The 21,941-nt window shown below is 33.0% G+C and overlaps 1 protein-coding gene across 2 annotated transcripts in view; it reads right to left on the bottom strand.

Annotated features, from left to right (window-relative positions):
• LOC106467141 (A disintegrin and metalloproteinase with thrombospondin motifs adt-1-like) overlaps positions 1 to 21,601 on the bottom strand; it is a 32,888-nt gene extending 11,287 nt beyond the window's left edge. The window contains exons 1-14 of one of the 2 annotated variants that reach the window (XM_022395276.1): positions 21,356 to 21,601; positions 18,108 to 18,210; positions 17,075 to 17,177; positions 15,711 to 16,033; positions 12,926 to 13,103; positions 10,785 to 10,996; positions 9,434 to 9,517; positions 9,157 to 9,284; positions 8,735 to 8,784; positions 6,527 to 6,668; positions 5,732 to 5,872; positions 4,072 to 4,228; positions 3,161 to 3,256; positions 1,048 to 1,202 (exon numbers count right to left, since the gene is read on the bottom strand). In XM_022395276.1, coding sequence (XP_022250984.1) covers positions 1,048 to 1,202; positions 3,161 to 3,256; positions 4,072 to 4,228; positions 5,732 to 5,872; positions 6,527 to 6,668; positions 8,735 to 8,784; positions 9,157 to 9,284; positions 9,434 to 9,517; positions 10,785 to 10,996; positions 12,926 to 13,103; positions 15,711 to 16,033; positions 17,075 to 17,177; positions 18,108 to 18,179 — 1,841 coding nt within the window. In that variant the 5' untranslated portion in view covers positions 18,180 to 18,210; positions 21,356 to 21,601. Of the gene's footprint in view, positions 1 to 1,047; positions 1,203 to 3,160; positions 3,257 to 4,071; positions 4,229 to 5,731; positions 5,873 to 6,526; positions 6,669 to 8,734; positions 8,785 to 9,156; positions 9,285 to 9,433; positions 9,518 to 10,784; positions 10,997 to 12,925; positions 13,104 to 15,710; positions 16,034 to 17,074; positions 17,178 to 18,107; positions 18,391 to 21,355 lie in introns of those variants that run through there. The other variant, XM_013927462.2, reaches the window with a different exon arrangement.
• Between the last annotated feature and the right edge of the window lie 340 nt (positions 21,602 to 21,941).

Raw genomic sequence — 21,941 nt, forward strand, 5'->3', positions numbered from 1 at the left:
CCTGTTGTAGAAACCTACAACTGTAGAGGACGACGTTTCGAAAGTCTTCCGCCTTTCGTCTTCAGGTCGTCCTCTACATTTGTAGGTTTCTACAACAAGCAGTTGCTGTCCATTTGAAACTTAGATTCATTATGAATACTCTGTCTAAACAACTTATCAAAGATTGAATACTTTGTTTATAAGTGTTTTAATTCAATTATGTGTAATTAAAATATTTCATTTGTGTTACACATGAATATGTGACGACCAAAATTAAAAATATTTTGGTAAACCGATTAGTAGGTATTAATGAAGATTCTTATATCTCTAAAAAGTAGTAATTTTAGTAAACGGGTTACCTGTGATTAATGCAGATGATTGTTCTTCAAATGTATCTTTAAATAGTACCACTTTTAGTAAACTGGTTACTTGGGATCAGCATAGGTTGTGTCTTTAAATAGTACCACTTTTAGTAACCTGGTTACTTGGGATCAGCGTAGGTTGTATCTTTAAATAATACCACTTGTTATCAACTGATTACCAAAGATTGGTAGAGGTTCTTGTATTTTTAAATAGTACCACTTTTAGTAAACTGGTTACTTGGGATCAGCGTAGGTTGTGTCTTTAAATAGTACCACTTTTAGTAAACTGGTTACTTGGGATCAGCGTAGGTTGTATCTTTAAATAATACAACTTGTTATCAACTGATTACCAAGGATTAGTAGAGGTTCTTGTATCTTTAAATAGTACCACTTTTAGTAAACTGGTTACTTGGGATCAGCGTAGGTTGTGTCTTTAAATAATACCACTTGTTATCAACTGATTACCAAGGATTAGTAGAGGTTCTTGTATCTTTAAATAGTACCACTTTTAGTAAACTGGTTACCTGGGATCAGCGTAGGTTGTTGTATCTTTATATGTATCTTTTAAGTGATTACCAACGATTAGTGAAGATCGTTGTATCTTTAAACAGTAATACTTTTGGTCAACTAGTTACCTGATATTAGTACAGGTTATTGAATATGTATATACATGTTTAAATAATACCAGTTTTGGCAAATTGCTTACCTAGGATTTGTGCAGGTTCTTCTACCTTTAATTACTCCTTTAGAATTTTTAATACAGCCGGAAGTACAATCACCAAACTTCCATTCCGTCCATCCACCCTTTATCACCTCCAACTTTTTGTTGCCCCACGGTTCACATTTTCCTTTTATACACCACTATAAAAAGAAAGGTTTGAATATAACTTCTTGATACACTTACATGAAAAACTTCTGTTTTTTTATCAGTAATTAAATAAAACTAACAAATCTCCAAGATTTTCTTAATCTCAAGCTGAAAGTGATAATCCAAACACTTGCCTTCAACCAGTTAGGATACCTTGAGTTAAACAATTGGTCGTTTTACTCAAATATTTTAAAGTTTGTTTGTTTTCAGCGCAAAGGTATACGGTGGGTTATTTGCGGGACTTGAGCCCTGGATTTTAGCGTTGTAAATACGTAACCTTACAACTGACCCCCTCCACGGGAAAGGGGGGTATGATCAAGTCAGCCTGTGGTTTAATTATTTTGTTGAAAAACGACAACGATGGACGAAAAGCTTATTTTACATACAAAATGATTTTGTTGAATGGTTGTTGTTTTTTATTTGCCTTTGTGTGAAAGTGCAAAAAAATGTAATCAATTCATTAAATTCTTCACACTTACATTGATTTATATATAATAGCCTAATAAGTTCACGTGTGTAGACAAGATGGATGTTAAAGAATGCGTATTTATGCAAAAGAGAAATAGCTTCACCATAGAGCGTCCATCCCCTCCCCCACCCCTGGTGTCTCAGCGGTAAGTCTGTAGGCTTACGACGGTAAATTTCAGGTTTCGATACAGATAGCACATTCAGTAGCTTTGTGCTTAATAACAACCAAAAGAGCCAAAAATATTAAAAATTTGTGCTTGTCTGTTGGTTGATTTTACCAAGAAATGCGAGAACTCAGTAGCGAAATGACAATGTTTAAGTTAATGACGTACGAAATTGTCTAATTAAACAATCATTTTCAGTTAAGAAAATCTCAAAAACTTTTGTATAGTTCTATTAGTTTTGTATAGTTCTATTAATGCTGTATAGTTCTATTAGTTTTGTATGGTTCTATTAGTTTTGTATGGTTCTATTAGTTTTGTATGGTTCTATTAGTTTTGTATAGTTCTATTAGTTTTGTATAGTTCTATTAGTTTTGTATAGTTCTATTAGTGTTGTATAGTTCTATCAGTGTTGTATAGTTCTATTAGTTTTGTATAGTTCTATTAGTTTTGTATAGTTCTATCAGTGTTGTATAGTTCTATTAGTTTTGTATAGTTCTATTAACATCCTCTGTTGCTAGTGCGTCTAGATTCACACTCAAAAATTTAATCTATAGATCAAATCAAATTAATATACAGCATTCAGATAACATATACAAAATAATCAAACACTTTATGTTCATAAAGTTTACGTAAACGAACGACTTAATTCATTAGTTATTTGCTATACAAGAGCCCCCCATTGGCACAGCGGTATGTCTGCGACTTAAAACGCTAGAATTCGGGTTTCGATACCCGTGGTGGGAAGAGCACAGATAATTCATTCAATAGCTTAGTGCTTAACTTCAAACAAAGCTATACTAGCGCCCCTTGTTATACGCTTTGAGTATACCGAAGAGCGGATTTTAATGTTTTAAAATGTACCAGTCTTTTAAGGTTGACGACCTTAATTAAAGATGTCTAACTTTAATGCATCCCCTAATTCAAATACTTGAAGACTTGGCTGAATTTTATTAATCTGTCTTTTACATCCAGCGGGGAAGAGCACAGAAGCCCATTGTGTAGCCTTACGCTTAACAACAACTAAACCACCCATCGAAACGAGAAAAAACATGTGCGGATATAGATAGATAGAAAAAAGATCACTGATGGAAAGTTTTTGCTAATCCTTATACTTAATGCCGTTCATGATCGTCTATAATTAACCGAATATTTCCTGCCAGAATTGCTGTACAACTTATGCACGTATTCAGCTAAATGATAACACATTATTGTAAGCAAACAACTATTGATACAAACATGCCCGTTAGAATTAGAGAAAACAAAAATTAAATACAAGAATAGTTTTTATCTTTAAAACAAGAAATTACTAAATTTATTACACTATCAGAGCCACAGAAAGTTCCTTCTAAAGCTGGTCCTGCGACGTAGTATCCTTCCCTTGCAGACGTCTTACAGATGACTTTCTCGCACACCAACTAAAATTTCAAATAACATATTAATGAAAAATAAAGAGTATATTATCATGCATATCTAAATATTTTCACACACACAACAATAGCTAAATAATAGTGCACTAAGAGACTGAAATAGTAATTTAAACGTCTGTTATAATTGCAGATACATTTTGAGAAACGAATTAGAAAAGTTGGATGCTGTTGACTGTTTAGGAAAACATTTTTGTTATCGATTTTGTGGAAATATTTGTTATGCAGATCTAAATTGAAATTTACTAGAAAAAGGTGTTCACGCCATAACAACTAATGTTGAAACAAATGGCTTATATAATAGTGTTTGCTGTGTCCCAACCGACCTGATGAGCTCTAGATAGAGCGAAACACATCATTAGCAATGAATATGGTGAACGTTGTGTGGTTGTTATACTATTGTTATACATTCTACTAGTTCTTGAAAATCCCTAAGGAAGTGGATACATATTACAAAGCTAAGTTTTCAAGAACTAGTAGAATGTGTAACAATAGTATTACAACCACACCACGTTCACCATATTAATCTGTATCTACTTCTTAGGAAACAAAGTTAAGAATATAAAAGTTCTTAAACTAACGTCTGATGACAAGTAAATTAATTGTAACAATGCTTCTCCAGCTTGGAAAAGGCGTTCACAGCATAGCATTATACAGAGATGAGCGAAACTGTATTACCTGTAGTATCATGCAAAAGATAAACGATGTTTTTATCTGTATAACTTTAATGTTATATAGGGTAGAACCGAATCTTTGTTACCCATATAACGGTAATATTATACATAGTGGTACAAAGTCTTTCTTACCTCTAGAACGGTAGTATTATACAGAGTGGCGTCATCGTCATTTAACATTAGTTTACATTGCTCATAGGCATCCCACACCTGCCCAGGTGTTAGCTCGTACTTAGTATGATCAAGACTTTTGTCCATTCTAGTTCCTCCTTCGTTTAAACACGGTACTCTATAGAAACAGATTCTTCATTTAAAATACTGGAACACATTTAAGAACCTAAATATTACGTTTTAAAGTAAAATTATATATTTAGTTACAACCAAGAAAGCAATGTATGGGACATTTACAACTTCCAATTAAGCTATTAAGTACACTCTGGACACCATAATGTCGAAGAACCTTTTCTCTTTTTCTTTCTGAGTTTCTATCCAGTTCAGTAATTTTAGTAGTTTGGAGAAGGGGTCCGTGAGAACAATGAATAACGCGATTATACCAAAAGTTTAATAACCATTTGGTTTAGAGCAGAATAAAATACAAGGAATTAAAAAGTTTAAAAATCACTTGGTTTAGAGCGGAACAACATACGAGGAATTGAAAAATTTAAAAACCACTTGGTTTAGAGCAAAAGAACATATAAGGAATTGAAAAGTTTAAGAAACCACTTGGTTTAGAGCAGAAGAACATATAAGGAATTGAAAAGTTTAAGAACCACTTGGTTTAGAGGAGAACAAAATATAAGGAATTAAAAATTATAATACCCACTTGATTTAGAACAGAAGAACGTATAATGAATTGAAAAGTGTAAGAACCACTTGGTTTAGAGCAGAACAACATATAAGGAATTGAAAAGTTTAAAAACCACTTGGTTTTGAGCAGAACAATGCAGAACAAAGTATAAGGAATTGAAACATTTAAGAACCACTTACTTTAGAGCAAAACGACATATAAAGAACTGAAACGTTTAAGAACCACTTGGTTTAGAACAGAAGAACATATACGGAATTGAAAAGTTAAAAAAACACTTGGTTTAGAGCAGGTTTGCTTTGGTTTGTAATGAATTTCGTGCGAAGTTACACGAGGGCTATCTACGCTAGCAGTCCATAATTTAGCAGTGTAAGACTAGAGGGAAGGCAGCTAGTCAACTTGGGTAACTCTTTTACCAACGAATAGTGGGATTGACCGAAACTTTATAACGCCCGCATGGCTGAAAGGGCGAGCATGTTTGATGTGACGGGATTCGAACCCGCGACCCACAGATTGCGAGTCGAGCGCCCTAACCACCTGGCCTTGCAGGGCCAGGTTTAGAACAAAACAATGTATAAGGAATTGAAAAGTTTAAAAAACACTTGGTTTAGAGCAGAACACATACGGAATTGAAAAGTTTAAGAACCACTTGGTTTAGATCAGAAGAACATATAAGGAGTAATTACGTTATGTTTTTCTGTTTGAGATGTACAATAAGGGATGAGCCATTTTTATAAATCTGTCTTCCTAAGAGGCTTCTTTTGAAAATTTGAATAAATAATTAAAGCTCCTTCAAGGTACAGCAATTATGTGGTCAAGGTTTCGTCTGAACGAATTTTGTATATTTTATTTGCAGAATTATAGCTACATTTGTTAACTACTTGTGTCATTTTCTTCTCACGATCCTCCTGCTCTTCCTTCAAATAAAAGTAGAACTTAAAAAATGCTCTACAATTTTATATCAAATAATAAAAAAATGTTTCTTACTTAAAAGATTTTATCGCTTCTTTGCTGCATGTAGACCATGTGTTTTCTTTCGACGTTCCACGACTTGGTGACATTATGTATCCATTAGAATCGCATTTTTTTGTAATTTCTGTGTCGGATCCGTCATGATGCATTCCTAAACTAAAGAACAAAACATATATATATCGTGATCAATAGATTATGCTAAATGAAGGTTTATTGTTGTTTTCAATATTGATTACTGTTCCAGGCTGCTTTCACACCATCCTTCACCACCATTCATTCGTTTGTTTTTTTAGTAATAAACTGTACAGTGGGTTATTGACAATGTACCCATTGCAGGGATTGAACCTCAAAGTTTAGTGTTATAAGCCCAAGATTACTCCTGAGCCGTAGTGAAACTCAACACTGTCCAAAACTAAAGTAGACGAGTAATGCAGGAATAAAACACTCACTCAATTGAGTGTAATATTATTGTAATCTTCCAGTTTCTACCGGATAATAAAAATAATAATATCCAATTACTTCTATCAAACTTTAAATGAAATACTTCAGTCATTAAACAAAAAACAAACACATCATATTATTCTTGTTATGAGTAGAAAGTCCTGTGCCTCAGCGATAAGTCTACTGACTTCAACTCAAAAACCCTGGGTTTGATTCCCCTCGGATAGCCTACTGTGTAACTTGGTATTAAGATAACAACAGCAACAAAAAGTGAAGGGAAAATGAATAACATATTCTATTGAACAGAGAAATTCGCCAGATTGCTCTAATAAATGAAATTTGGAATATATATATATCAAAGCTACTCACTTGTGGGCCATTTCGTGAGCTGCTACATAAGTGGCCAAAAATCCAGCAGAAGGGAATGGTTTTCCCAGCTCACTCGTGACACCGAATTCACTTATGAAACACGCTGAGGTACTCTTACACACACCTGCAGTTGGAGCGAGTCCTAGAGCAAAGGTCAAAAGAAGAAAGTCGATGAAACAATTAGCAAAGAAAATCCCATATTTCTGCGAAGATAGATGATGAAAGAGTTTATTTGAAAAAAAAAATTCAATAAGCTTTAAAGAAGACAGCCTATGAAAGACTTTGAAAAGAAAAACATACTTCAACCAGCTTTTAAGATTACAGTCGATGAAAGTGTTTGGAGAAAAGTAGGCTTTAAAACAGAAAGCTTATGAAACAGTTTGCAAAGAATTAAGCATTTGACGTCAAGTATGGTGATAACAGTTAATGAAACAATTTTCAAGGAAGTAAAGATTATAAGTCAACTGAAAAAAAACACAGCCAATGAAATAGCTTTGAAATAAGTAAACAAATAAGATCAGCTTGGAAGAAAGTAAAGAATAATGCAGTTTTTAAGTTAAGCAAGTAAATATTTGAAACCAGTTTTGAAGTTTTAAAAGAAGTAAATATTAAAGATGGCTTTGAAGGAGCGATGAATGAAACGTTTTGAAAGAACTTTAAAAAAATTAACTGGCTAAAAACAAGACAGCCGATGTAAGAATTTCAAGAAAGTCAACAATTAAAACTACTCATTTTACGAACGTTACGATAGTAGAAATTGTAGCATTAAGCATCCCTTATGTGACGTCATTTTAGTGTCTACTGACTGAATGCCAGAAAACATACTACTGGTGCGAGTGGTTAAAACAGGTGACCCTCTAGGTGGCCTTTGGCCCCCTTTTGGGGAAATGATGTGAACGAACCATATGCCATGGCTTATTTAGATTGGGTATGATAAAGTCTGAAGAGGGTTTGAATGGGTGACGAAGAAAACTTTATTACAAGTTTAAAATGGAAATAAATGTACAACGTCTCGCTAGTCATCCCTAATTTAGAAGTGACAGACTAGAGGAAAAGCAGCTAGTCAATACCACTCATCGCAAACTCTTGAATAACCTTCACATTATAACTCCCCCACAACTGAAGGAGCAAACATATGAGGTGAAGGGATTCGAACTCGCGATCCGCAGATTTTGAGTCGAGTGTCCTCACCATCAAGCCCACCAGAAACAGAAGTAAAAGTGCTCAAAATAGGTTAAACAACATATAACTCCTGCTAAAGGTTATGAATGATTCGATAAGCAACAAAACCAAAACTAACTATTGCATCACAACTTACAAAATTGGTGACGTGACACACAAAAACCATGAAACCCTTATAGCTCTCAAACTTTGCAATACACATCTTAGATGACGTTCAATAACAAAATCTATACCTAAACCTGGAGTGTTAGAGGTATCTAGAAAACTAGACTGTCTTAAACAGACTTTTTAAACCTCGTCGTCATATTTTAAGACATAAAGCTCCATTAGCTGCCTTTCATTTTCACCTAGATAGTAGTGTTTAAACAACGACATTTGGTTAATTACAGCATCGTCGCTGTATTTAAGATGAGCCAATATCTATGAAACAAAACTGTTTAATACATACACGAAACTATTATTATAACTCACTAACAAATAATATAACTCTGTTTCTGCAGTTTTAAAGATTCTCTATAAAAGAAGTTAATTAAACTTTCCGTTTTGTTTTTTTTTCTCTCCAGAGAATGTCGTACGACATCTTTGAAGAAAGAATTCATATGTGAGCTCTTCTTTGAAAACAAGTCTGTCCGTAAAATTTTCAATTATATTGACGGTTAATTGCATTTCTAAGAACGGTATTTCAGGTCTTGTTCTGTGCTTTGAATTTTTTATTCAGTTGTTCAGCTTTCATCTCTACTATGAGACGTTTTCTCTTCTATAGAGAACTTTCAAAGCTCCTTCCTTTAAATTTTAAGGATTTTATTACTACATTGTTATATACATCTTTATATGAATAATATTCCTTGTGATATGTACAAAAAACGTCTATCTGTGACTGTAATGTATTATCAATACGTCACTCTATTATCGTAAGTAAATCGTTTTTATGAAACGCGAAAAATCCTCGATTTTGTTACACTTTTGAAATTGAATATTTTGGATTTTTGTGAGATAAATTAACATTTTCTTGATAAAATTACTTACCCATCGTCTCAAAAGACTTTTTAGCCCCAGTTTTAAGGTAGAGATTGTGTCTGTTGGAAAGATATAAATCATATCAAAAGGAAAGTTTTTAAATATGTAGCTTATCACACTGAATCACTGCGATATAAAAAAAAATACGATATTTAAAGAGTTAGTTTAGCTGTATGAATTATAATTTAATATATTACTAATCTATAAACTCAAATCCTTATACATTAACAAATTTATATCTTCAATTGGAATGCCAGTAAATACTAAGCTCTTAAATTCCAAGAAACATCTTTGATATTTTAAAATATTTTTTACTTGGAGTTCTACATAGTTAGGCTTAATACGCGAAGGAAAGATAACACACTTCATAAAAATAATGTGCTATGTTTCTGTGCCTATGTATATAACCAGACGATAAAATGGCCACTTACCCAGTCAGATACATAGCCATGTCCCAGTGCTTATCGTCATCGTCACTTTCACGATTTTTATCTTTTTGATATTCGCAGAATTTACGTAGTACATTCATTCGGTCTCCGTCCAGATTATCCAATCCTTTCTAAACGAGGAACAGACAATATGTAGAAACATCAATTATTATATGAGCTATCTGTTTAGAAACAATGTTTTCCACAAATAAGAAATATTGGAATTTTATTTTATCTTTATCAGTTTGTGACACAAACAAATGAGATATACATTCATTACCGGAGCGGATGATTGGACTTCCAGATACACCAGGATAATCTGGACAGTTTCGCCCAGTGAAGGATGAAAATAAATTGCTTGCATCTGTCAAAGATAAGAATACGATGAAAAAGAAAACTGAAGATCGCTTAAAACATTTTGTATTACAGTTTGTTAAATAAGGATGACATAGTTGGGTTTTTGTGGAAAAGTAAAAAAACATAACTACAAATAATACAATGGCTCTTCCATTCGTTGTTTAGATCGCTTAAAACATTTTGTATTACAGTTTGTTAAATAAGGATGACATAGTTGGGTTTTTGTGGAAAAGTAAAAAAACATAACTACAAATAATACAATGGCTCTTCCATTCGTTGTTTATTTTAAAGAACTGCATAGTTTCTAAAGAACGCTTGGTTAAGACTATTTCTTGGCTCTGATGAACTGATAAGGCTTGGTTAAGGCTGTTTCTTGGCTCTGATGAACTGATAAGGCTTGGTTAAGGCTGTTTCTTGGCTCTGATGAACTGATTTTGACTAATAAATTATTAAGCGCTATACAATTTCAACCGTTTAGTCAATATCAACAGAAAGCGAAGATGTCATTTTAAGTGCTACTGCGTTCTGATTAGTGTCATTTCTACTAGTATAAAATACATTGATTTCAGAAAGTACTTTTTGTAAGACTTTATAAACAATTGAAATTGATAGCGGGGTATATCAGGTTTAGGACTTTCAATAATTACATTTTGCGGTTGAGATACGTAATACTGCCAATACGTGAACGTAGTTTATTCACAGTCTCGATTTTACATGTAACGCCTGTGCCACCAGTCTAAAACATTACTCAAAACTTCTAAGGTAAATTCATCCACAGAGGTCGCTACTCAAGTACAGTATTCTGTGCTTTATCTTTCACTTTCTCTTAGTGCATTATTAAAGTTACAAAACCTCAACTATTTATGAGAAAATACACAGATCTATTAATTATATACGAGCCAAATGGTGAAATTGAAAAAAAATCGTAATAATATGTTAACTATACTATATCTGCTTTATCCAGTGCCGACGAGGCATCTTTATAAGATGAATTTTACGCAAAGCTACTCGAGGGCTATCTGCACTAATCATCCCTCATGGATCGGCTGGGATACGACAGACATACTATTAATTAGACCCAATTTATACCATCAGCTGCTTACAGTTTGTGAACTGTAATGTTTTATCATTTTATTGCAAATCAGAATTAGGTTTATGATTTTAATTAATATCAACCTATTTATCTACTTTTAACTCCAAATTGAATATTATCAATGATGACGACATTTTGATGAAATTAAAATATTAATAAATATTAAATTAATTCACTATACTTGGTTAACAAATCCCAGAATTGTATCTCTCAGCTGCTCTTCGGTTTTCAAGAAAGGCATAAAAATATCATAAGCTTCTTTGTCAAGAAAAACAGCTAACTCGATTTTTTTATCTTCGCTTTTCCTCTTCGTGACGTCGTTAACCTCGTTCTCATCTCCTGTCCCTTCATTTTCAAACTCTGCCAGGATAAGCTCGTCGTCGAATTGGAGTTCTCAAAGAAGCATTAAGTAAAGGTGAGTTATTCTTAACTTGAAAGTTTAAAACAGGAATTTTTTACAGAATAAATAAGTGAAAAAAAGAAGACATAAGTTCAGCCACTTCCTCATAGCAACTTGGGACACCAAAAATAATGAAGAAAACTACTCTGTAAGATAGAAAGATAACAAAATGCTCTCCAGCCAGTTATCACTTAACATCTTATGGCACAGTTTAGGTTAGCAAAATGAATTCATCATTCAAACTGTTCTCTACAAATATCATAGAAATGGAACTCCTTGATAATTATAACTATTAACTACTGTGATCATAACTAAAAAGAAACACTTAACTACTACTTTGCACTACTAAAAACCGAACTAACATTAAACTATTTAATGTTACTCGAAAAAAGATATCAGAGGAACGAAGTAGTCAACCTAGGACGCCATTTTTATATCAATCAAACAATAGTTGCTCATTAAATAAGAGTTAAACTGTTATAAAAAATAAGCTATTGTACCTCTTTTCTCATTAGTTATTTGAACCCAACCAATAATAGTATTTAAGAAAAAAGAATGAATAATAAATGGTAAATAACGGCATAATTACAGGTTACATAGTGTTAAATACAATATTGCAAAACGTATTTGCAACTTAACATTGTTGTAAATAATTAACGCTCCCTAGTTTCACAACGGAATGTCTGAGGACTTAGAACGCTAGAAACCGGGTTTCGATACTTGTGGTGGGCAGAGCATAGATAACCCATTGTGCAGCTTAACTCCAAACAAAGAAACATAATTAACGAAATTAAAATAAAGAATATATAAATCTTAATTTAATAATATTTTACTAGATTTGCAACAGCAACGCCCTCTTTGTGTCACCCACGATGGTTCATCTCATAAACAATTACACTACTCTACCAATCTATCTTGATTGCCATAAAGTTACGAGTAGGTTCTTTGTATAATATCTTGATAGAATAGACAACACAGTCAGTGATAATACGATTTGTGATTATTGAGAGGTTGTTAGTCCATAAAAAATAAAACTGTTCACAAACTGAATTATTCAAAAGTAAAAATAAGTCTCAGCTAATAAAGTTTTATTTGTTGTTAACCATAAAGAATTGACTATTGTTTGATAGATGATTTTGATTAACTATTGTTTGATACAAGATTTTAATTAACTATTGTTTGATACATGATTATAATTAACTATTGTTTGATACATGATTTTAATTGACTATTGTTTGATAGATGATTTTAATTGACTATTGTTTGATAGATGATTTTAATTAACTATTGTTTGATACAAGATTTTAATTAACTATTGTACATGATTTTAATTGACTATTGTTTGATAGATGATTTTAATTAACTATTGTTTGATACAAGATTTTAATTAACTATTGTACATGATTTTAATTGACTATTGTTTGATAGATGATTCTAATTAACTATTGTTTGATACATGATTTTAATTCATTTTAAGGTGTTAAATTGATGACAAAGTAACATTTTTATGCGGAACATGTTAATAATTTGCATGTGTTCAACAGAGCCTTCTCAACGTGCTCTTTACTCAAGCAACTGGTTAAAATTAGCACCTAACTCAATCAACGTGTTAACAGAAGCACCTTATTCAAGCAACGTGCTAAAATTAGCTCCTTACTCAATCAATGTGATAACAGAAGTACTTTACTCAAGCAAGATGTTAACACTAGCACCTTACTTAAGCAACTTGCTAACATTAGCTCCTTACTCAATCAATGTGTTATAGAAGCACCTTATACAAGCATCGTGTTAACAGTTCAATAAAGCCAGATTCATGTGATCAAACTATACATTTATATTTACTAGTCTTTATTTACAAGGTATATTTACTTTAATTAAAAACACATTTCAGTGTAAAATCTTTTAATAAACAAGAAGCATACCATCAACGGCAAGCGTGGACTCTGCTTCGTCTTCGTGAGTGACGATATGCGCAACAACCTCGTCATCAGGGCCTAGAGATCCGTCTTTGGGTGCCAGTCTTTTCCCCAACATACGCCTGAGCCGAAGTGGCACTGGTGTTATCTTCAAAACTTGGTTGGGCAAAAATAGTAACCCTGTCTGTAAAATTGTTTCTAATTTAGATCAGCTTAGATGAACGTGCCATTATGTTGATGGATCAAAAAATGAAATACATATATTAATTCGACTTTCAAGGCCAAGTCCCATATACACTCTTTATTTTATAAGTGAAGAAAACTTTAAGTGTAATTCGCCCCGGGACTACATAACTCTGACATATAGTCTGTATTCTATATTGCGGCTACTGGTTACGGCTGCGTATTGGTAGGTCTAAGGTTCGAACCGTGGTATATCATGAAAACACACTGCACTTTAAGCCGAGGGGGCGTTATTCCAGTATTTAGCTAATGGCAGCGTAGACGGTGGATGCTTCTGACTACTCATTTGGTCAGCAATCCTAAATTATGTATATATAGGAACGACTAAGTCTGAGACATAGATGTTCTCTGATTTGGTAGTTTACCGCTAGTGTCGCCTAACGTACTGTCTAAGTTGTAAATCTATATAAATATACGTTTCCACATTTCTTGAGCAATCAGCACCAAACTTGACACAGTGATACGGGATGAAATGAAAAAGGTCACGAGGAAGTTGGACCCCTCATCTAACTTCATATTGGCAGAATTATTGAAAAGAGCACGTATTCAGTATTGATGCCTTTTTATATTTTTATTCCACTTTTAGTGTTTATTATGTTAAGAAAAAATAGAAGCACAATTTCCTAACTTTTTTTATAAACGAGTTTTTATTTCACCCGTCCAACGGACGGATACTCTAACTAGTACCAAATGCTTTGTATTTTTAACTGTTATTAAGGAAATTTTATTGATGCTTATTTGATTTGAATTCCACTTTTGTTAATACAAAAAAATTACATGTAATTATTATTACGTCACCGGTTTATCGAAGAATGATTTATCGTAAGGTTGCCCATCTGGAATACTGCAGTTTAAAGGTGTCAGAAACCGGATTAATGTCGCAAGTGAGGTACCTCAAGGGCTCATTGTTATAAATGAAGTTCAGTCAAACCGGATTAATGTCGCAAGTGAGGTACTCAAGGGCTCATTGTTAGGACCTTCATTCTTTTTAATTTGTATTAATGATATAGCTAAAGAAATGGTCAATAGATTACTTAAACTTGCTGATGTAATTAAAGTTCCGAGTGTTGGTGGCTGTGAGGAAAATGCTGCTGTTTTACAAAGAGATCTAGATTGATTTTTGAATTTGGCGAATAAATGGCAAATAGCTTTTAATTATAATAATTGCAAGGTAATACATGTGGAATATCATAATTTCAATAATGAGTATAATCTTGATGGAAATAACTTTAACAATGTTATAGAAGAAAATGACGTTTGTATTCTGATTAATCGGTCTCTTAAGCCATCCAAGCAATGTACATTTGCTAATTGCAGGGAAAATAGGATTTTAGGCTGTATCTTCAGAAATACTGATTACAAGTCCAAAGAGGCTATAATGCCATTGCATAGATAATTGGATATGCCGCATTTGGAATACTGTGTTCAGTCTTGGGTGCTTTACCTTAGAAAGGACAGTGAATTGTTGGAAAGGATTCAGAGAAGGGCTGCTAGGATGGTACCTGGGCAGGAAAGGAGGTCAAATGATGATAGGTTAAGGTCTCTGAATTTTCTTTTCCAAAAAAAAGAACACTTAGAGGAGATTTGATTCAGGTGTTTAATATTGTAAAGGAATATATAGTGTTAATGCATCACATTTTTTGTACTTAATGGTGAGAATGGTAAGACTAGGGGACACAAATATAAATTTTGGCAGGAAAAGAGTCATCTTCATCTAATACAGCTTTATTTTAGAGGTACTTGTCCTTTGAAATGGATTGCCTGCAGGTGTGGTAGATATAGATAATTTAAAGGAGTTTAAGAGAAGGTTTTATAAATAGTTAAATGATAAGGACTGATTCTGAATGTTATATTTTTATTTTAGAGTTTAATAAAGTGGATGGGAGGGCCTATATAGAACAACAGGTACGTTATTGACGGCTGACCGTTTCATGTTCATTTGTCACAGGAGAGCTAAGCCAAATATACACGTGTAATTTATATTGTAATTTCCATCTGATAACAAAAAATTGGTAATTGTTGAAAATATAGCAGTGAGCCATCCAAGGAAATTCGACTGACAATCGAAAATTTGTTGATAGTCAGTTTTAATTGTCAATTTTTGCATATGTGTAATTGTCACGTGGACGCGGGGGGGGGTATATCTCAGTACTTTTTAAAAGATGGAGATATATTTCCTTTGCATTGGAAATTATACCTTTTTTCTCAGTAATTACTTGTGTTACCATTGGTCAGTAAATAGTCGCCACTACAACCAGTGAAAATTCACGGCCAATAACTCCCCTGCTTTTGAAATCAAAGTTAGTCCATTGAATTCGAGTAGCCAAGAAAAAAAACTGCTTACCAAAGAGCTCGTGTAATTCCGGACTGACATTTGGTGAAGTTTCAATTACAACAAAACAGAAGTTGAAATAAAGGACAAATAGCTATTGATTTTTCTTACATCAGTTTTTAGACGTTTATCGTAATTTTCAAGTAGATATATTAAAACAGAGAAACATGTTTATCACGAAAAAGGAACAACGTACTTGGAAGCTGAACATCTTACCATGCCGCTGGTTTCGTCGTAATTACTTAATGCAGCAGTGATGTTGTTGTTGTCATTGCTTCCCTGGTAGTGACAATTTTTTGCGGGAACGCTCACAAGCTCCTCTCCGTTTTCGGTTGTTTTCACCACCCGCAAGTTTGGTGATATCAAGTGTATGTTTTTTCGAAGTTTCAGGTTTACTTGCTGACCATACAACTCCAACTGGTAAACTATTTCTGAATCTGTATTGTCGTTCAGGTTGCGCTCTGGGCGAATAGTATCAAATAGATCTGTCGGGTCTTTGCTTCTGCGCATTCGAACAAAAACCACTTTGTAGTTCGGTACTGAAATACAGCATGAATCAATATTATGTTTCTTCGTTTTTCGGTAACTTGAAAAATCAAGAAGAAACCACGTAATAATAAGCTTCGCCCGCCGCCAGGTTTATTGAACCTTCTAAGACCCAGTACTATTTTCAATGAATAGTCCTATTTCATCCAGGCATATCTTTGAGGTCATAAAGGTCGCTCTGAGTGACCACTTTATCGTTGCGCTTGCCTTAGTATTTTTCTGTTATTATTTATTTGTTTGTTGTAATGTATTTTATTGCTATAAATACTATGAAACAGATCTACTTGTCGATCTTGTCTACGCCAAAGATATTAAAAGTAATGTAATACTAAATATGAAAATAAACAACTGGTTAATATAAAGAATAAAAAATTATACATAAAGAAATGAATAGCTTAGATTAAGACAAACGTAATAACACAGTAGTTATTCAGAGTGACCTTTATGGCCCCAAGGGTATGCCCAGATAAAATGAAGCCCGGAGTTTAGCGGATTGTAGAATATGTGAAAAGAATAATACAAAGTCATATACAGGAAAATACTTCTTAAACAGTGTAAATTAACCTCTTATATTTACATTAAACATCATGTTGCTTCGCTATCCTCACATTCTTAACTTGTTAGAGGCGTGTTTCAACCCTTCATCAACTTGTATTGCATAAAATAGTTTGATGTCGTGAAGTACTGTATGATGTTCTATTAGCAATTAGTGTTCGAATACTTAAAACTGAGGCTTTATGGTAAAGGGCGAGAAAATTCATGTTTTTTTTTTTCAGTAGTAGATTACTTTTTTGTGTTTCAGAAATAATGCTGTAAAAACTAAAAATATTAGAATATAATCAAAATCTTCATTAGGTGAAATTCTATTATAATCAGACTGCTTGAATATTATAAAACGACTTTCTATAATAACATTTTTTTATACATAAAAATATTCCTTTTGGTCCCATTGACCTGTTTATCTAACGTCAAAAAATAAATTTTTCATAACTATTCCAATGTGATATTAGTAAATTAGAAACTTTGATACTGACTTTTGGTCACCAATCCTTCTTTTACACCATCTTTAACACTGCTTACAGAGAAGAGTTGTTTAAGCTCATCTTCATTCATCAGCGTATGAAGGTTCTTCCAGGACTATCAATAAAAAATAGCACTAAAAGTGAATATAAGGTACGAATAACTGATGGAATTTCAATATACTTACTATTAATAAAATTACTTTAATCAATTTGGAGTTATCTCCAAATGTTTATTAGTCATAGGTAGTGTGGTACTAAAGCTGTATCATGACATAATTACTGCTGACTCTCCGAGGGACTTTGGAACAGATCTAAGCTAGTTAACATAATTTTGTTAATAGTAAATCCAAATGCGGATTTCAACTAAAATTAAACTTGAAATTTCACCTCTTATTTATCATTGTATTTCAAAAATATTTGAATCAGAAGAGAACTTAACCTTTTTTCCTGTCATATTTACTACATATATTGATATATATTTTTATTTTATATATGACAGTGGAAGAAAGGCACTGCAACATGATTGTCACAAACAAGTTAGCTACTTACAACTTCTAATTTAAAAGGCATTCAGTTTTTTTAATGAAAACGTCTGTTCCACAAAGACTTCCTTCTAATGATTTCACAATAAAAGTAAAATAAACCACTCTGTGCCATCCTTACAAGTTGACGTGATGGTTTATTAAAACTTACGTAAAAGTAAAATAAACCACTCTGTGCCATCCTTACAAGTTGACGTGATGGTTTATTAAAACTTACGTAAAAGTAAAATAAGTCACTCTGTGTCATCTTTAAAAGTTGACCAATTCTTTTGTGAAAACTAAAAATGGGCGATGAACGAAGTTTTATTTCTTAAGCCCCCCCCCCCAGTGGCACAGCGGCATGTCAGCGGACTTACAACTCTAGAAACCGTGTTTCGATACCCGTGGTTGGCAGAGCACAGATAGCCCGTTGTGTAGCTTTGTGCTTAATTACAAACAAAAACTAAGTTATTTCTTAATTATTATCATGTTACATAATTATTTTACGGTGAAATGAAACTTACATCTTCAGAACTGGAACTTTTGCCGATTCCAAATAACAGCAACCCATACAGCAGTGATAAAATAAAATCCATTTGCAGTTCTTATTTCCAAGGCTTGGAGGTGCTGGTCAATATAAATAATTATCGAAAGTTTAAGTTGCGTTATTGAGGTATAATTTCGCAAACACGCTTATCAGTAATTAGTTCTTTATTTCAAAAAAGTAAAACATATAAATCACAGAAAAATAGAGCAGTAAAATTTAAAGTTTTATGGACAAAATTAATAGTCAACCAAAACACAGACACGTTTTTGACTGGATAACAAAGGTGGTGCGACGAAGCTCGACACCTGTAGGTAAAAAGAACAAGTTTCATTTAGTTTTCATCTTGTCCAATTGGAAAGCGAAGATACACATGTCATCAATAAGATCCCCTCTTTGTTCGAAGGTTTTTGCATCAGGAAAATAAATGCTTTGAAACACAGACTCGGCTAATAAAAGCTTTGATTACAAATATTTTATCAATTTTAATACACATGACTATTACTTTTAAAGGAGACGATATTTTAGGTTAAAGTTCAACTGTTCTTACTTCTAGAGGTACTTATAGCTATAGAAATGTAAAGTAATTATGAAAACAACTTACGAAAGAAATTATTTGATGGAAAATGTAGTCACTATGGAAGATTCTCGGTCCACCAGAATTATAACTACTGGTGACTTTCCAGTTAAAAACTAGTTGCTTGATATCTGCACAAATTCTAAGCTGCCTGCAGATCAGTAAATCACTACAGAATGATAATATAAAACCATATATAAAACTGTGCAAGTTATGGCAGATCTGTGAAATAAAAGACTACAAAGACTACAAAATAGTACAGATATTCCTATCTGATCACTGTAGAATTCTAATAAAGAAACTCACTCAACGAGTGGCTTTGCTAGCTATAAAAATAGAAAGCCATGACAAATATATATATATATATATTTACAAATAAGACAAGAAACTTGCTATGTGTACTTGTAGATCCAAAACTAGAAACGTATACGTGTTGTGGCTTCAAAATTAGAAGCTTACTGCACGTGTTTATAGCTATAAAACTAGGGAGGAAAATACAGAAAAATTGTATTCTAAAAAATCCATTGATATTTTGAGGAGAAACACAAATGTTTATTAAAATAATGTGGTATTTTTAATCTAAGTGATTTGAAAATTATAAAGACAAGACAAATAATATGAAAAATAAGAAGAAGAAGAAGAATTACAAAAGAGGATTTTCTTTTCCTTGTAAGTCTAACATGGGTGTTTTTTGTACATTTTTATCTGTGTACAGCCTTAGCAGTCAATAGTAAAGGTTATAAAGTGTTGTTTGAGCTTGAGCTAAATCTTTACTGTTTAAGGCGCTTTTTTTCCGGAACGTTCTATTAGGGTTTCGTGCAGTTCCTTGCGATCCCTATCATGAACCACGAGTGTGCTTTATGATAATGTGGTATTTTTATCTAAACGTTATAAAAGTGATCTAGGAATTAACTAAAGCAAACTTAAAAAGCATAACTCAAATCTCTCAGTGAAAAAACAGTATTTGAGTATTTACTAGTATACTATACTAGAACGAAATGAAGCTAAGTTTATATAAAAACCAAGCGTCCTTAATTTATTTCATTTGGTAAGGGGTTTCTAAAGTCAAAATAAAGTACAGCTACTAGAGAACACTAGTTAAAGCACATATACTTGCTAGGCAACACTAATTTAAGTACATGCAGTTGCCAATCGCCGCATATACAGTAACTAGGCAACACTAGTTAAAGCACATATACTTGCTAGGCAACACTAATTTAAGTACATGCAGTTGCCAGTCGCCGCATATACAGTAACTAGGCAACACTAGTTAAAGCACGTATACTTGCTAGGCAACACTAATTTAAGTACATGCAGTTGCCAGTCGCCGCATTTACAGTATCTAAGCAACACTAGTTAAAGCACATATACTTGCTAGGCAACATTAATTTAAGTACATGCAGTTGCTAGTCGCCGCATATACAGTAACTAGGCAACACTAGTTAAAGCACATATACTTGCTAGGCAACACTAATTTAAGTACATGTAGTTGCCAGTCGCCGCATATACAGTAACTAGGCAACACTAGTTGAAGCACATATACTTGCTAGGCAACACTAATTTAAGTACATGTAGTTGCTAGTCACCGCATATACAGTAACTAGGCAACACTAGTTAAAGCACGTATACTTGCTAGGCAACACTAATTTAAGTACATGCAGTTGCTAGTCGCCGCATATACAGTAACTAGCCAATACTACTTTAAAATACATTCAATTGCTTTCGGGAGTTTAAATGCTGGTAGTTCATACTTTCTAGAGAAACATTGTACATGAATGAAATGTATTATACCTAAAAGGAAAAGCAGTGTCATTTATAAAACGTAAAGACAATAAAAGTTGTGTCAGAAACTGTAATATGAAACTAAACGAATAATTCAGACTTGAACGACATCCACAAAGCTACAATATGTTACATCTCATAGGTAGTTGAATTGGTTAAATTCGTTTATATATATGACTACAACATAAGTGCTAAAAGAAGTGTAACCAATAGGAACTTTATAAACGTCAGTATAGTGAGTGCAACAAAACAGAAATAAAATAAAGTCACAGTAGTATTTTTACAACTTAAAAAATAAAGTACTTTAACTAAGCTGACAGAAAAAAGTTGCGAAACATGTCTAAACAAACTTTAAATAGATAAAACTACAGTAAAATAAGAAAACTTTGATTTCACATATCAACATTCTTTTATAAAAATGTCCATACATTGTAATGTTCATTTGTAGTAATAACATCATTAAACTTCATACAAGAAAACTATATACTCTTACTATTGTAAATAATTTGAACATAGATAACAAATTCAAGTTAAAAAATCATAAATCTGAACTTGTTCCCTTGACAAACACAAATAAATTTACTTTGTGACACGAGTGGTAAAAATCCTGATTATCATTCTGGAGTACGCAGTATTCTGAAAATATTTAATTTTATTTTCCCCTCTTAACATCAAGAACAAAAAAGTTTTGACATTTTTATGAATATTAATCACATCTTTCGCTCTTTTCGCGATTTTGAGTATTGGAAACAGAAAATACCCGTAACAAAGCTGAAACAGACAGAACAAGTAACCTTAAGTTAAAGATGAATACGATAAATAGAACAAAGGCTTATAGTTACTGGATATTAAGCGAAATATCAACCTACTTTGTCGCTTCAAAACACAAACTTGAATAAAGCTTCAAGACTCTAGACTGTTGACTGAATAACTTGTAACACATTTATATAAACTAATCCGTTCGTGAAGTTAAGCACAGGTTCAGTTCGACTCTGATCCACTCCGGTAATTGATTTCATCACCGCCCTGCACAAATATTGTGAGTAATTAATGGAAATGTTGCGTATATTTAAATGACCACGAGCGCAAAAGTGCGGGTAGTAATCACCAGCAGATGAAGGCATATCTCAACGCGGAAATGAACGTAAACTTCTTACTAAACGCACCATCATGGACGCTTCTGGTCGTTGGTTAACTTCGCTCTTATTCATGGTTTCCATGCTCGTGCAGTTAATAACACTAGCACACTGGTTGTTCCGGAATCTATAATTGAAGCACCATATGCGGGTTTGCTACGTGCTTCCCTGCATTCACATGTAGTAAGAGGTGTGGATACGATTTCTATTTGTATTAATATTACTGCTGAATAGCACTATGAACACTAAAATCAGCCATCAGCTCTATAGATTTGATGATATAGCTTCATATGTAAAAATCATTTTAATAAAAATAACT

Source organism: Limulus polyphemus, unplaced genomic scaffold, assembly GCF_000517525.1.
Source record: "Limulus polyphemus unplaced genomic scaffold, Limulus_polyphemus-2.1.2 Scaffold2502, whole genome shotgun sequence".
NCBI lineage: Eukaryota > Metazoa > Arthropoda > Merostomata > Xiphosura > Limulidae > Limulus > Limulus polyphemus.